Source organism: Brachypodium distachyon, chromosome 1 (assembly GCF_000005505.3).
Source record: "Brachypodium distachyon strain Bd21 chromosome 1, Brachypodium_distachyon_v3.0, whole genome shotgun sequence".
NCBI lineage: Eukaryota > Viridiplantae > Streptophyta > Magnoliopsida > Poales > Poaceae > Brachypodium > Brachypodium distachyon.
In genome coordinates this window covers 20,329,247-20,344,995 of record NC_016131.3, presented here as the reverse complement: position 1 = coordinate 20,344,995, position 15,749 = coordinate 20,329,247, and the positions used below count along the sequence as shown (strand labels likewise).

Below are 15,749 nucleotides of genomic sequence, written 5' to 3'. Positions count from 1 at the left end.
TCTAAAGAAGCTCAGGAAAATTTCCAAGATGTCAATGTTGCCTTTAGAGGATGCATTCTGAGTGTTGTTTCTGACCGTCTTTGTGATGTGTATATGCACATAGAAGACGGGAAGGAGCTGTGGGATGCACTGGATGCTAAATTCGGTGCAACCGATGCAGGCAGTGAACTGTATACCATGGAGTCGTTGAACGACTACAAGATGGTGGATAACCGTTCTGTAGTCGAACAGGTGCATGAGATACAGATCATTGTAAGAGAGCTCAAGATTCTCAAGTGTGAATTGCCCGACAAGTACGTGGCTGGGTGCATTATTGCAAAGTTACCTCTTGCATGGAGGAGCTTCGCCACGTCTCTGAAACACAAGAGACAGGAGATATCAGTTGAACAACTGATAGCGTCCCTTGATGTTGAAGAGAAAGCTCGAGGTAAGGACACCACTGAGAAGGTTGCTGATATTCCGTCTAACGCATGGTACAGAGGAATTTTCGCGGCAACGGAAAGAACAAAGGGAAGAAGTCCGATGTTGTTCACAACAACAAGCTTGCGCAGACTACTACCTTCAAGAAGAAGAAGAAAGTAAACAAAGGCAAGATGAATTGTTTCACCTGTGGAGAGCTCGGCCACTTTTCCAGAGACTGTCCTGATCGTGCAGATCGGAGAGGGAAAAAGGGGCAGAAGACTGTCAACGTCGTGACCGCTAGCGACACTAACACGTATGGTATTTTACCTACTGTACTTTCAGTATATCAATCTCCATGTTGGTGGATTGATACGGGTGCTAATGTTCATGTATGTTCTGACATCTCTTTGTTTACTTCTTACCAGCATAGAAGGGATTCAACCGTCTTGATGGGGAATGGGTCGCATGCAGCTATTCGTGGTGTTGGTACGGTCGATCTGTAGTTTACTTCGGGGAAGATCGTGCGGCTAAGGAACGTGATGCATGTCCCCTCCATGAACAAGAATCTCGTTAGCGGTTCCCTTTTATGCAGAGATGGTTTTAAGGTAGTTTTAGAGTCTAATAAAGTAGTTGTGTCCAAACATGGACAATTTATTGGTAATGGCTATGAGTCCGGAGGCTTGTTCCGTTTTTTCCTTTCTGATTTTAGTGATATGTCAGTGAACCATATTTGTGGCAGTGTTAATGATAATGCAAGTGTTTGGCACTCTCGTTTATGTCACATTAATTTTGGTTTAATGTCTTGGCTATCCACTATGAGTCTAATTCCTACTTTCACCATTACCAAAGGTTCTAAGTGTTATAGTTGTGTGCAATCAAAGCAACAGCCCCACACAGCGGCCGAGGAGAGAAATCTGGCACCTGTAGAACTCATACATTCTGATCTTTGTGAGATGAATGGTGTGTTGACAAAAGGTGGAAAGAGATATTTCATTACGTTAATTGATGATGCTACTAGATTCTGCTATGTTTATTTGTTGCGAACTAAAGATGAGGCTTTAGACTACTTTAAAATATATAAGCTGGAGTTGAAAATTCAATTGGAGAGAAAGATCAAATGTTTTAGGTCGGATCGTGGTGGCAAGTATTTTTCCAATGTATTTGATGAGTTTTGTGCGGAACATGGTATTATTCATGAGATGACGCCTCTCTATTCTCCCCAATCAAACGGGGTCGCCGAGAGGAAAAAACCGCACGCTGACTGACTTGGTGAATTTCATGTTAGCCACTGTCGGTTTATCTAAGGCATGGTGGGGGGAGGCGCTACTGACTTCATATCATGTCCTGAATAAAGTTCCAAACAAAAATAAAGAGAAGACTCCCTACGAGGAGTGGATTGGAAGAAAACCATCACTTTCTTACTTGCGCACTTGGGGATGTTTGGCGAAAGTCAACGTTCCAATTCTCAAGAAACGCAAGCTCGGACCGAAGACAGTGGATTGTATCTTTCTAGGCTATGCTCAGCGGAGTGTGGGCTATAGATTCTTAGTAGTTAAATCCGAGGTACCTGATATGCATGTTGATACTATTATGAAATCTCATGATGCAACATTTTTTGAGAATATTTTTCCTATGAAAGATATGCATAGCATTGCTAGAATTTCTTCTGAAATATTACCTGAGTTTAGCATACCTGAATCTAATACATTTGATAATGCATCTGAACATCCTGAGGATGATTGTTAGAAGGATGACAATGAAGCTCCTTCCAGGAGTAAGAGACGAAGGATTGCAAAATCCTTCGATGATGACTTCATTGTGTACCTTGTGGAGGATACTCCCAAAACCATTGCAGAGGCATATGCATCTCCGGATGCAGATGACTGGAAAGAAGCTGTCCAGAGTGAGATGGACTCTATTCTTTCTAATGGGACTCGGGAGCTATCTGAACGACCCCACGGTTGTAAGCCAGTAGGCTGCAAGTGGGTGTTCAATAAGAAACTAAGGCATGACGGTAATATTGAAAAGTATACGGCACGGCTTGTGGCGAAAAGCTACACTCAGAAAGAAGGCGAAGATTACTTCGACACCTATTCACCCGTTGCTAGACTTACTACCATTCGAGTACTACTATCCCTGGCTTCCTCCTATGGTCTTGTCGTTCATCAAATGGACGTAAAGACAGCTTTTCTTAACGGAGAGTTGGAAGAGGAAATTTACATGGAACAGCTAGATGGATTTGTGGTAAAGGGTGAAGAGAGAAAGGTGTGCAAGTTACTAAAATCTTTGTATGGACTAAAACAAGCACCTAAGCAATGGCACGAGAAGTTTAACAGAACTTTAACTTCTGCAGGCTTTGTCATTAATGAGGCTGATAGATGTGTGTACTATCGCCATGGTGGGGGCGAAGGTGTTATTTTGTGTTTGTACATGGATGATTTTGTGATTTTTGGTACAAACATAAAAGTGATAAATGAGGTCAAGTCGTTTCTATCAAATTGCTTTGATATGAAAGATCTGGGAGAGGCTAATGTTATTCTTAACATTAAGCTGGTTAAAGATGAGAGTGGAGTTACTTTGTTGCAATCCCACTATGTTGAGAAGGTCTTGAGTCGCTTCGGTTTTACCGACAGCAAACCTTCACCAACACTGTATGACCCCAGCGTGATACTCAGAAAGAACAATGGAGAAGAGAAAGATCAATTGAGATACTCTCAAATAATCAGTTCCCTTATGTACTTAGCTAGCGCTATGAGGACTGATATCTCTTTTACTGTGAGCAAATTAAGTAGGTTCACGTCAAACCCGGGTATAGATCATTGACGTGCACTAGAAAGAATATTGCGCTATCTAAAAGGTGCGATGAGTTATGGAATACATTATTCAGGGCATCCAGCTGTGCTTGAGGGATATTGTGATTCAAACTGGATCTCTGAAGCAGAGGATCTCTACGCCACAACCGGGTATGCCTTCATACTTGGTGGTGGTGTAGTATCATGGAGATCTTGCAAACAGACCATATTGACGAGGTCAACTGTGGAAGCAGAGCTTGCTGCTTTAGATACAACCACCTTTGAGGCAGAGTGGCTGAGAGATCTTTTGATGGACTTGCCGGTGGTTGAAAAACCAGTGCCGGTTATTTTGATGAACTGTGATAATCAAACGGTTATTACTAAAGTAAACAGTTCAAAGGATAACGCGAAGTCATCAAAACACGTGAGAAGACGTGTGCAGTCTTTCAGGAAATTGAAAAACTCCGGAGTGATAACTGTTAAATATATTCCAACAGAGAAGAACCTGGGAGATCCTTTTACCAAGGGACTATCACGTAATGTGATAGAGAGTGCATCGAGGGAGATGGGGCTGAGACCCATGAATGTTGTGCCATAGTGGTAACCCAACCTATGTGGTCGGAGATTCCGTGAAGTAGGATATGGGAAGAACGAAACTATTGGTATAACAGAGAAGAGTGTGTTATAACCCCCTCTATGTGAAGATGTGCGACTCTCAAATTGCTGTAAGGCAGGTTGGCGACATGCCTTAATGTGTTCATTGCGGCTATGAGTAGATGCTGTCCTATAGAGTATTCTTGAAAGAACACACCTATATGAGTCCGACCGTCTAACATCGCAGTCTATGAGATTTGGGTGATCTCTAGTAACTCATGAAGTGACCACGGAGTACGACGCATATGCTCCACCCGCGGGGCAGACTACTGATAGCCCAGTACTGGTTGACTTTGAGTGAAATCTATTTCACGCCAGCTTGCAATTCAAGGCTTAGTCCATTGTGAGTGTGGATGAGTGTAACTTAAAGTTCTAGGCAGAAGTTCAACTTAACAGTTTCTGCCGAAACACTAGTATATAACAAGTAGCGAGAACAGGTAAATCTCTAAATGGGTATTTGAGATCTGGTGGGGATTGTTAGAATTTGTGTTGTGGGCCTGATCAGGCCAAGCCCAATTTTAATAAATTTTAAAAAATCTCAAAGGCCCATTCATGAAGTGGGATGACGGGAGTGGGAAGGGAATAGTCCCACCTTACTAGTTTAGAGTGAGTGAGACCAACATATAAGGGATGTTGTTTCTCATCTATTGAGCAAGTGAGCAAGGGAAATCCCCACGCGCGCTCCTCCTCCTCCGCTCGCTTCGTCACGACACGCGCGTGCCGCGTTTCGTGGATCGATTTCGAGTTCGAGCCGTGTCGGGTCGGATCGGGGCCGGGCCTCTTATCTTTTTGTCACGCGCGCGAGGTATTTTTGGAATCTGTTACGGACGCGTGCGGATTTTGTGGAGTCGGTTCAGGTTTTCTAAACTGAACCGATCTATACCTGCGTGACTATATATACAACCGCCCCGTCCCTCCGATCGGTACGCAACACAACCACGTTAGGGTTTCGCCTGCCTCTCGCTTTTGCGCCGTCGTCGTAGTCTACTCCATCCCGAGCGCCGGCGTGCACCAGTGATCGAGAGAGCAGGTCTCCGGAACCTTTCGCCTTTCCGATCCTGTACGGGAGAGGGCGAATAAGGTTTTTGGGAAGCTCTCCGTGCGACTGCTCGCTTCCGTCATCACGGGTCGTCTACCGTCCAAGTCGGGCGGTGCTACGTGCCGCCGTCTTCGTCACCGGGAACGTCGTCAAGTCAACTCGATCGTCGTCACAGCTTCTTCATCTTCATCGAAACAGTACGTAATCCGTGATCCGATCTACTGTTTAGTTATGATCTGCGAGATTATACTAGTGTTGATTGTGTTGTTGAATACTTCTAGTATTTTTGAGATGCATCTGTTAGTTGTTACTGTCGTCATGATCTATATTCTGGAATTAATCATTGAATTGTTATTCTCGAAATTACTTAATTTTGCAACAAGTCCTTGGTGGGAATCATTGTCAAGTCTCCGGTGGAACATTAATCCGAATGATGCTTCCTTCTGAAGCTTTTTGGATGTTTTCAAATGTTAACCTTTTTGCTTCAACAAGTCTTGAATCGTTCGATTTCAGGTCAGGATTACAATCTGATCGTAAAGCATCACATCCTGCGTGCGCACATATATACCAACTTCCCACCCTCGCTGTCATCACAGACAACATGAAATGCTAAACTTTCTATTTCACCATACGAATAGTATAATTTTTTCATGTATGATTATCACTTATCACACAGTTTGTATAATGCTTGGTAGTTCATTTTTCTAATTAGAAAATCTTTTTTTTTCATGAGCTTCTGGGAGCACTAATGTAATTCAGGAGTGATACTATTTACCTCTCTGTTCTGCAGTTGTGATATATATTTGCCTTGCCATTCTAAGATAATCAGACAACTAAACAAGTAAAAGAAAGGGTCTTTTACACCATAGATTGGTGAGTAGCATATCCATCAGTCCATTCACAACTTGAAGATCTTGCAGGATCTCAGAAGGACTAGGTCTTTTGTGTGTCACGTTCCCATCTAACTATGTAAGGGTCAAATATTGTGTTTCATTTTTTAGAGGAACAACGCCCTCTTTATGTTGTCAAAAAAAGAAGCTCAACGCCCTCTTCCCTTCCAATAGAAAATGAAAGGTACAGCAGTTTGAGTTCGGAGTTTGAAAGTTTTGATTCTGCTAACTGCAGCAGCTAGCTAGAACTTGCAGCAACGACTCCCAGAGCAACAACAAACAAGCACAGGTTCTCGATTAACAACCCAAATCATTTTCCGACACTAGCACGTACATGGGGTTTTGACGCAACAACGATATTTTACTATCTGGAGATAACGGAACAACAGAACAGAGTTTGTCACACACTACTCGCCTGCTAGGCTAACAAGAACGCACCCAAATAAAAAAGATAAACAGTACTCTATCCGTTTTATAATTCTTGTCTCAAATTTGTCTCAAAATGGATGTATTTATTCCTAAAATACGTCTAAATACATGTAATATTTCGACAAGAATTATGAAACGGTGTGAATAGTTAACGACACAACAGATTTTTAACGACGTCAACCCAATCAAGCAATTCACGAGCAGAAAAATTGTACATTGAAGAATTTAATTTCCATTAACATAGATCGACATATACTGGCATTGTACAGGGTACAATTAGTTTTTATTTCCCCAGATTTACAAAATCTAGACCACCGAAAGATATTAGCACCAACCAAGAAATTCACAAGCAGAAGAATCGTACATTAAAGAATTTAATCTCTTCCACTATCATAGATCGACATATAATGACACTTTTGTAGTACATGTAGGGTTTATTTCCCCCTGATTTACAAAATCAAGAACATCGAAAGATGCAGCTGAATCGCTGCACATCTCTCAGGAGCAGGCAACTCCAGCGGGCACCTTCCCGCCGTCTTCCATCTTCCTCAGTTTGGCGTGCTGATCGGACTCCTCGGCATTAAGGCAGCCGCTCGCCCGCTTCTTCCTCTTGGCCTCCTCTGCGGCGTCATCCGCGGCCGCCATCTCGAGCAGCCGCTGCACCATCTCCATCGCGGTGTCCAGCCCGGGGATGTGCTTCTTCAGAATCTCGCAGGTATCAGGACCGTGCTTCTCGAACTCGGCCGCGGCTTCCCTCAACTGGTGCCTGGACAAGCCCGCCAGGTGCCGCGCCATGGACGCGATCACGGCAGGGCGCGCCGCAGAGTCGACGAGGGACGCGGCATGGATGGCGTCGTCCATGCCGATCGGGTCGTGGTCTCCGTGGCGCCGGCGCCTGATGCTGGCCCTGTCGGCGAGGCCGACGCGCAGGTCGCGGCCGCGCAGGGGATGGCCGTGAAGGTTGCGGCAGGCGCTCCGCGCCGTAGCGTCGTCGGCGTACTCGACGAAGGCGTAGCCCTTGCGTTTTCCCGTGGCGGCGTCGGCGGCGAGGCGGAAGGAGAGGACGGGGCCGATGAGCTCGCAGGCGTCGCGGACCTCCTTCTCCGTCGCGTGGAAAGGGATGTTGCCCACGTAGACCACGCGGCTGCAGCGGCAGTTCGCCGCGGCGGCGGCGACGGCGAGGCCGTCCATGCTTGCGCTTGACTAGAGGCGATGGATCGAGCGGCGAGCGCGCGAGGAAGGAATCGGGATGGCTGGACCTGGATGGTTGCTTGGTTACGTATATAAAGAGTGGGATGTTCGTTTTCTGCTCGGAGTCCCTTTTCGTTTCGGGGTCGGACACTCGGACAGACGTACGCGACGAAAGGGTGAGAGACTGGACGGACGCAGGAGAGCACGAGCCCCAGCGGTGACGCCGCCTCTTGGCCTGACGGACGCTGCCGCGACCAAGTTCTGGTGCCGTGTCCTTGGTGCTAAGGTGCTCGCAGAGTCGCAGGACAGCCGGTTCCTCCGCCGGCAAATTAATCCTTACTGGATCTCTGGTAAGGACTTGATTGAGCCTGTGTGTGGCTGAATCTGTGCTGAATTTTTCTCGTGAAGATTCCTGTGCTTCACCAATTATTGTTGATTGTACTAGCAAGGTGTCCCGCTCAATTTGGGAAACATCTATATTATTGGTATTTTGGTTCACAAAAGATATGTATCATTGTATTTGTATTATTTTAAAGGACCATATGGAAATAAGAAATGAAAACTTGCTTCACGAACCATGAATACGATTGATTTTTTTTACAAATGCAAAATTAATAAACCTCACTGTACATATACACTCAAATAAAATTTGAAGACGTAGCTACAAAGGGATCAACTAAAAAGCCTCAATCTAGGAAAGCATATTTAACTAATCGCACTACACTTAGAAGTATGAAATTATCATGTTTTGAATATGACACAGACTTTTATTTTTATGTGGCTTTAGATCGTAATTCACAATTTTAAGTTTACAATGCGAGCCTGATTGATTGATCAATGTTTGTGTTAAACTAATTGACTATTGCGAGATGATGGTCCTACCTAAGATAACTGATCATGAGACAACTCACTGAGAATATTATTATGTACAACACTTTAAACTTCAAGCTTAATTAGTCAATCACTTGTTTGCACTGAGATGTCGTGTGTATGCCAAGCTATATAATTAGATAAATTTGTTTTGATAACAAACCATTATGTGAGATTAACCTTTTACATGATTATTTTATCGATACATGGATCAAGGTTTAGATCGTGAGCTAGTAATTTGCCTTTTTGGCTTTGTAGTGATATTTTATTAGTAAGTGTTTTTTATTCGGTATCTAGTCAGTCGCTCATATATGATGTTAATTAGTGTCCATAGTTAATTTTAGGATCACATGTTAGCATGTAGAGTTATAATTCTTTAAATGACCGTTAATAACTCCTCTTTGCAAAAATATAGATATAAATTATAATGAACCTATAATGAATAGAGGTGAGCTTACTATGAATCGGAATGAGTAATAGATATAATAGATAAAACGGCAATTCCAATGCGAGCAGTTCAGCTAGTGTTTTTTTTTTACCAAGAGCAGCTCAGCTAGTTTGCCTCTATGCGCAACGCCGTTTGCATGCTGCTGCTCTGGACTAAGATGCATGCATCCTATTTTGTTTTGTTGTTTTGCGTAAGACTACATGGCATGCGCAACAGGAGCTGCTCACCTGGGTCCTGGGCGTCGTGCGATCGTCCAAGCGCGCATCGCCGCGCCGTGGTGGTTTCCTAGATCTCTGCCGGAGAATTACTATCTTTTTTTTAATCTGCTGTTAATTGATCTTCTGTACCTTGCGTGCAAAGCGTATATAAAGCCAAGAGTGTTCGGTCCTTTTTTTTTATGGAAATCGTGTGGGAACATGGTTTAGTGCGTGGGGACACGTCACGTGTTTTTCTTTAGCAAACTGAAGATAACGTGACATGTTTGACATATTTTAACAGAAATCGTGTGAGGATTCAGCTGCGTAACATATTTTTCGGACAAACGATTTATGACCCTTAATTTTTCTATCCAACGATTAAGATAATTGGGGTGATGTGGACGATATCTCTCATATTGCTTTTACTTTTAGTATATAATGGATGTGGCACTGTATGATCCATGAAAAATATACTACTCAGAAGTCAGAAGAACTTGTATGTACCTGTTTCATGTATTGGTGTTTGTGTGGTACTTTTTCGATTCATCAGTCTGGGCTTAATTTTGAACAATTATATAGGTACAGATTAAGAAACTTGTGTGTACAGGAAGTTGTACTTGATCAATAGCTTCTAAAGTTTTACTATTAGGTAATCAGCTAGTATCTAAACATGCAAGAAAATCCCTCAGGCAGTAGCCATTCCACAAATTAAGTCAGCTTTCGATTCGCTCCCCTGTTTTCACAGCATTAATCATATATAGCAGAGCTCCTCGTGCTCCTCTAAAAAAGGGGAAAAAAAGGATTGGTCAAGTTGCAGTTCTGATCATACAAGAGCAATGTGTAGCAAGCCAAGTGTAGCATCAATCCTTTATCCAGGTTTCAGCTAACCGAGTAACTTGAATCCTGGTGGTAACTGAGAGGAAACGTCAGCTTTGACACACCTCTGACGCTTACGGCGGGAGCACACGTCGATTTGATCTCTCTTCGGTTCATACGGACACGGTAGACACCACAAATTTGTACTAGCTAGGACGCGCGGCCACCGGCAACGGGCACGTTACCTTGGATGGAACGGCCACTCAACTCGATCCAAAGGCATAGTAAGCCTTGCGAAGTTGCCGGGCAGCTGCGTTGCATTATTACATTGCCATTCTGGACATCTGCGTGTTCTGTCCTAGAGAAAGCTTGTTGCAGCGGGTTGGGCAGAAGTTACCGTCACATGACCGTGTTTCCATTCTGAGTGTATGTATCCAGAATCCCCAAAGGGAAAAACAATCTCACTAGGCAAAGCCTTGCCCAGATTATGAGAGTGAACACCGGTCTTACTTTTACTTTTGACTGTCCTTTTTCTTTTTTCGGGTAGACTGTGCGTTGTTTTGGACTCCTGGTAGCTACAGGCTACATATTACTTAAGACCTGCCGTGACTCCTCGAGAAGTCGAGATGTCCCTTCTTCATCGCCCTCAAGCTGCGAGCTTCGTCCACCGCCTTTTTGTGGACTGTCTGTTCTCCCGCGTCCTATGGCATGAGGTCCTTTCATGGGTCTGCTCCATCTGCGTCCCGCCGACCGCCGGCGAATGTTTCTCATCTTGGTGTCAAGAGTCCATCCGCTCCTCCCCCCTCCGTTCGGAAGGGCACTGCGTCTCTGGTCATGCTTACGGCGTGGTCAATCTGAAAGCATCGCAACGCCGCTGTCTTCGATAATGCAGCCCCCAACCTCGCCTCTCTCCTTGACCTAGTCAAGACTGATGCTAAGAGTTGGGTGAGTGCGGGAGCTGCAGGCCTCGGTGCGATACTGCCAGCAGATCCTAATTAGGCGCGTCGTGTTGTGTTTCGGGTGTGGCCCTTTGTGGTCTTGTACACAAACTTTTTTTTTATCAATGCATTGAGATGCAAAGCTTTTGCGTTTTCTCGAAAAAAAGATGTGCCTGCAAGCTGTAATATGAGCAATCTTCCGGCGGTATCATATCTGCAGACTGGACATGCAGTTCCTTTCTTCCTTATTTCTTGCGCTTTGTTCTCTGATTAGGTACCTTCAGAAAAAAATGATTGACGGCATTTCAGCTGATCCTTCGAACTAACTGCAGGTTGCCTCCGCGGCGGGCGAGAGAGACATCGAGTTGGGGTGTTTGAACACCAACACCGCATCAGGTCTTGAGGGCTTGTTCCACGGAGTTAAGGAGTTCGAGATGTTGCTGGACAACACGACCGTCAAGGTTCACAAACTCAAGGTAAAATTCCATCCCATCCTTCGGCCACAAAATGCCTTTTGTCCATCACAAGGTGTCGATTGCTCAACACATCAGTTTTTCACTTGTAAATTTCACAATTTTCTCTTCCTGCCCACGTACAGGAAGACAATCAGGAGTTCAAATCCGTCACTGAAGCTTCTGTGATAAAAGGTGGAAATACCCCTTGCTTATTCATGTTTTTGCACTTCTAAGCGGGTAAAATTGGTTATATTTTCTATTAAAAAAAATGGTTACTGTACCATCTAAGATTTGATTCTAAATGACACATCTTCCAGCGATCAAGGAGCGCATGGAGAGAAACATGGACGAGGTGTGGAAGATGGCACACACGATGACCGATAAGCTCAAGAAAATGATACTAGATGTACGGATCTTTATATTAATCTGTCCAAATAAGCAAACTAAAAACTCGCCTGACCGTTCTTGCCTCACTCATCCTTTGTGCGCCTGCAGAGTTTTGAGACGAACAGAAAGGATACATGGTGTGAGATCCATGGGTGTGGAACGATAGCCATGGGTCGATCAAGCATGAGGACGGTCATGTAAGATCTTGATCCATTTCTTGAGTAGATAAATCATCCAGAGTTTTAGTACTGATATATAGGTTTTTTAGCAAGTTATTGCTGATAACTGTTAGGTGCCAGCATGTGTGGGTAGTACCAATCGTGAAATTATAAATGAATTTGCCATACTTTTAAGAAAAAAATCGAGAAAAATTGCGAGGTGCCAGTAGGCTAGATAATTTATTGAGAAAAGTACTTTTTTCGTCTCTCAACTTGTCAAAAAATTCATTTCTCGTCTCTCAAAAACAACTCGTACTTTTTTCATTCCTCAACTTTCAAAACCGAACACTTTTAGTCCTTAAGGCTATCCGAAGCGGTTTGTCTAGCCACATGTCCAGTTTGCACTTAATCCCGTGACCGATGAGGCTGTTAAAATTGGCTGTCGCCGTGCTCTGGATCTCGTCCAGGCACTCGTTGTACTTCTCCTCCATCTGCATCATCCATATCTTGATTGAAAAAAAATAAGTAAAAAAACTATGCGAAAACCAGACACGTGGCTAAGAAAACATGGTTTTGAAAATTGAGGGACGAAAAAAGTACGAAATTTTTTTGAGGGACGAAAAGCGAACATTCCGACAAGTTGAGGGACGAAAAAGTACTTTTCTCTAATTTATTATATTGCGTGTTACTTACAGGGACACGCATATACTCCTAGATGTTTGATATCTCGGGAAACGCTACTAGTTATATTCCTATGTCTTGTTTTCAAACGAAAAAGTGTGAGATTTGACTTGCTTTTTGTGATTCCAGAACCCTGAAGAATAAGCTTCAAGAAACAAAGAATGACCTTCAGGTGCGATTACTTAACTTCATGTCCATATTCAGTGGGAAATCAAATTAAATATCTCGCTGCACAGTTAGTAATCCACAGTCCACATTCGTCTCAGAACCTGAGGAACACTATCCGAGAAGAGTACCAAGAAGTCGTTCAGCTCAGGGTTTTCGCAGGTCTGGTTTGTTTAAGTTTCTCCATTCTCTTACTGATCCGTAAATTCACTGATCTTTTTGCCGTTCTGCCACAACCATGAATCTTCATGTACGTGGAACAGTCACCGGAACAAAGCTTTCTGATGAGGTAAGCATGCTAGTATTACAAGCTGAAAACAAGTATTCCAGTATTACAAGCTCAAAAAAGCATGCCAGTATTACAAGCTAAATAAAGCATGCTACCAATAGATTGTTGGTACAGGGGGGGAATTAATACTACTCTCGCTCTTAGTTCTGATTTTGATCTCACTGTGGAACCAAACATGGCTAGGTGATTCGCGTGATTGAAGTCGGAAGCATTGTGCAGATCTTGGAGAATGCATCTAAAGGCATAGGTCGAGAGAAGGTCAGTATACATGCATTCTCTATCTCACTATAAAATTTCCTGGGAAAGAGGATAACCCGGACCTCTGCATCAACGATGCATTAAACCATTAACTCACAGATTAAGTACATAGTAATTTTCTTGCTCTTCTCATGTGACCGGGCTAACGACCGACTCTGCATTCTGCACAGATCATAGCCGCCACGGTGGAAGAAATCAAGAAACGGCATGACGCGGTCATGGATTTCGACAAGAAGCTTATCGAGTCACACCAGGTACGCCGTTCACTACTCAATACGCTAAAAACTTTACTCGTATTAATTTAGCAAGCGATGCAATGACACATCTACCGTTTTGTTTCTTAGGTGTTCGCGAACATGGAGGAACGCATCGTCACGCAAGAGAATGCGCACTATGCAGTCTCCATAGCAGTGAAGAAGGTCGATCATCGGACCCGTGCCCGTGGCTTATTCCCTTTCCTCTTCTTGTTTGGCTTGTTGCTGATTGAGATGCGTTTTTAATTTACTGTCTCTGCTGCAGGTTATACATATCGAGACCCAGCTGAAAGATGTGGAGACACGTCTCGAACATGCCACAAGCAACAAGGAGCTGCTCTTCGCGCTTGTGGTCCTGCTGGCGTTTATCTTGGCTCTCTGGATTTTTCTCGCTACAAGATAGAGGGAAAAGGGAAGCAGTCCTATTCTGCATACTGCATTATGCTTTGGTGACTGACTTCCATCGGAGCTGGAACCGTGAATCAGAAGGCAGCCTGGCTTTTATTCCGACTTGGTACTGTAATAATTAAGTGATGCTAATATGCACGAGGACTTTGTTTGCTATTGGTGTTTCTCAGCCGTAGTTTTTCGCACGAACAGTAGATCGATCTCCTGATGTGATGATGAGGCAGTGTTTTGCTTTCTGATTTGGGCACGAACAGTCAATCACTATCCACAATCACTATCCGCGCGGTCTACATCCCTTCCAGCCGCGTCCCTCGTCGACTCTGCTCGCCCTGCCGTGATCGCGTCCATGACGCGGCACCTGGAGGGCCTGTCCAGGCACCAGCTGCGGGAAGCGGCGGCCGAGTTCGAGAAGCACGGTCCTGATACCTGCAAGATTCTGAAGAAGCACATCCCCGGGCTGGACACCGCGATGGAGATGGTGCAGCGGCTAATCGAGATGGCGACCGCGGATGACGCCGCAGAGGAGGCCAAGAGGAAGAAGCGGGTGAGCGGCTGCCTTAATGCCGAGGGGTCTGATCAGCACGCCAAGCTGAGGAAGATGGAAGACGGCGGCGGGAAGGGGTCTGCTGGAGTTGCCTGCTCCTGAGAGATGTACCATCTTCTTCTTTTTTTAACATGATGAGAGATGTATCTTTCGTTGTTCTTTCTTGATTGTGTAAATCTGGGGAAATAAACCCTAATTGTAAAACAATGTCACTATGTATCGATCTATGTTAATGGAAATTGAATTCTTTAATGTGCAATTCTTCTGTTATTTGTGGATTTCTTGATTTGGTTTCTATTATTGTTGGTGTGTAAAAAGAGAGTAAAATTTATCGTCACTGTATTTGATCCGTATTCTCAATTTAGTCACTGTATTTTGGAAAACGAAAATTACGATCCGTGAACTTGACGAAATACTCTCTCCGACCGGTACTACTTGTCTCAAATTTGCTCAAATACGGATGTATCTATGTGTAAAAAGCATCTAGATACATGTAATATTTCGACAAGTAAAACGAGGGAGTATCTCATTTTAGTCACCAGTATCGTATTTTGTACATATTGGGCTGTTTCCGGTGCCAGCTCAGCTCGGAATTTGCACTTTGCCCCTAGAAAATGAATCCATGTGGACCAGACCCACTTGAGGGAGAATTGCATTTCAACCCCTGGCAAAATAACATCCATGGACAGGAGTGGCGCACGACTGAGGCCCATGAAATCGGCATGATCCACGACTCTTCACATTCCTTCCCATTGTAACAGAGGGAGAGAGAGAGAGAGAGAGAGAGAGAGGCGGAGAGAAAGAGGGCGACCGGGTTAGCGATCGGCGGCGGAGAAAAGGAGGGCGAGGTGGTCCCGAGGACAATGTTGATGCGGTCGACGATGGCGATGCGCCAGGATGAGTTTGGTGCCAAGGATCCGGGTGAGGGGGAGGGGATTCGGGTGAGTTTGGTGCCAAGAACATGTCAGGATGCTTCTTCGTGGTGCACAAGAATACCTTCACCTGACTCCACTCGCAATCTGGACAACTGATGAGCGGGAGCTCACCTGGCCCCATCCTCACCGACGAGCTGCCATCGGCAGACATGGCAACGCAGGTACGAAGCGCCAACGGGGTCGCTGCAACGGCGGCGGAGGGGATTTAGGTGATAGATTTCGGCAGGGGAATAGGGATTTGAAATAGTTAAGAATTTGTTGGGTCCCACACCTCCTCATTTTATAAAAATGCGTCACGGGTTCAGATGTAAATCTCCCTCAGGTGGGTCCGGTCCACGTGGATTCTTTTCAGGAGTCAGAGTGCAAATGCTGAGCTGAGCTGGCACTGGATAGAGCCCAATACGTACAAAATACGGTACCGGTGACAAATGAGATATTTCGTCAAGTTCACGGATTTCGTTTTCCAAAATACAGTGACTAAACTGAGAATTGGAACCAAGTTCATTGATCGTGAGTGCATTTTACTCCGTAAAGAAACAACAAATATGC

At 44.5% G+C, this 15,749-nt stretch overlaps 1 protein-coding gene across 1 annotated transcript; it reads right to left on the bottom strand.

Annotated features, from left to right (window-relative positions):
- Positions 1-6,644: 6,644 nt before the first annotated feature.
- LOC100844026 (cleavage stimulating factor 64) lies at positions 6,645-7,397 on the bottom strand. Its single transcript, XM_003560056.2, has one exon. It carries the CDS (start codon positions 7,395-7,397, stop codon positions 6,705-6,707), a length of 693 nt encoding a protein of 230 aa, XP_003560104.1. The 3' UTR covers positions 6,645-6,704.
- Positions 7,398-15,749: the final 8,352 nt, after the last annotated feature.